This window comes from Austrofundulus limnaeus, unplaced genomic scaffold (genome assembly GCF_001266775.1).
Source record: "Austrofundulus limnaeus strain Quisiro unplaced genomic scaffold, Austrofundulus_limnaeus-1.0 Scaffold89, whole genome shotgun sequence".
NCBI lineage: Eukaryota > Metazoa > Chordata > Actinopteri > Cyprinodontiformes > Rivulidae > Austrofundulus > Austrofundulus limnaeus.
In genome coordinates this window covers 1,983,456-1,984,719 of record NW_013952491.1, presented here as the reverse complement: position 1 = coordinate 1,984,719, position 1,264 = coordinate 1,983,456, and the positions used below count along the sequence as shown (strand labels likewise).

The 1,264-nt window shown below is 53.9% G+C and overlaps 1 protein-coding gene across 1 annotated transcript in view; it reads left to right on the top strand.

The window, feature by feature from the left end:
* The first annotated feature begins 508 nt into the window (after positions 1 to 508).
* The window catches only part of LOC106520253 (uncharacterized), an 8,992-nt gene continuing 8,236 nt past the window's right edge, over positions 509 to 1,264 (top strand). The window contains exon 1 of the mRNA XM_014012228.1: positions 509 to 1,247. Coding sequence (XP_013867682.1) covers positions 848 to 1,247 — 400 coding nt within the window. The 5' untranslated portion in view covers positions 509 to 847. The remainder of the gene's footprint in view (positions 1,248 to 1,264) is intronic.

The window sequence follows — 1,264 nt, the reverse complement described above, 5'->3', positions numbered from 1 at the left end:
TGTATTATTTAACATTTAAATGTAGCATTTAGTAAAAATATATATAATAATAAAATGTAAGAACAATATAAGTTACAATAAAATAGTAGAAATGTCACAAAAGTGAGCTAATTAATGAAAGTATGTTAATGACTTTTTTTTTACATTTTATTTTTGGCGCCTCAGTTTTATAATCCAACAAACAGATCGATGCTCATATTAACAGGTTTAACCCAAACAAACTGTAATAAAACCTTTCATCTGTTTTTATCTCTCTGTAACTGAAGTCTGAATAAAAACACCTCCTGATCAGCAGAAGGTTAAAAAAAAACTCACCTGTCCTGCAGCGCGTGGCTCTACCTGTCCAGGCTCTGGTCTCTCATCAGTCCTGATCCACTTGGATCCGGGGGGCAGTGCAGGACGTCTCGTGACTCCTGCAGGTTCTGATCCTGGACTCTGCAGGAGGAGCTCAGGGTTCCTGCTCCGTTTTATTCCAACATCCTGGCTGTTTGCTCCTCCTCCTCCTCCTCCTCCTCCTCCTCCTCCTCTGCAGGTGACATTGCAGCTCAGACCACCCTGCTCTGGTCTCTGTCTCGGTTCTGGTCTCTGGTCTCGGTTCTGAGGTTCTGCAGGCACCAGATCCCGGGTTGAAGTTGTGCGTAAAAGTTGCGCCTCCCGTCAGTGACGCGTCGCGCCCTCCGTCAGCAGGAGGACTCCTCAGACTCGCTCCTGAGCTCGAGCTGGACGGAGACCCCCCACCTCCCGTCCTCCCACCTGATCGGACCCGCGGGACAACAGAACCCCACCTGCGGGGGTCTCCTGGAAGGATCTGGGTTTTTGGCGCGCTGTCTCTGCGGATCGGGACCTGATGATGGAGGAAACCATGTTCGTCTGCAACACGAGCGCCATCAAGGACTGGAGCTACTTCCTGTCCCGGATCCTGCCCCTGGTGAACCAGACCACGGGTCTGGTGGTCCTGGACAAGGCGCGGACCGTGACCCCCACCGTGGTGAGCTCCCTGCAGCCCGACGGCGCCGCGCTGAGCGCGAGCCCCCCGCCTCTGGACCCCAACCAGACGTCGGGCATGGAGCAGATCCTGCAGTTCTCTGAGGGGGACCTGCTGCTCCCGGACTACAGGAGCCCCGCGCGAGACCCCATCCCGCTGCCCAGGGCAGTCCTGTACCTGGTCATGGCGGCGCTGGTGGTCGTGGCCGTGGCGTACGCGATAGTTGGACACCTGGTCAAAGATGTTCTCAACGACTTTGTGGGTGAGTGTGTGTGTGTG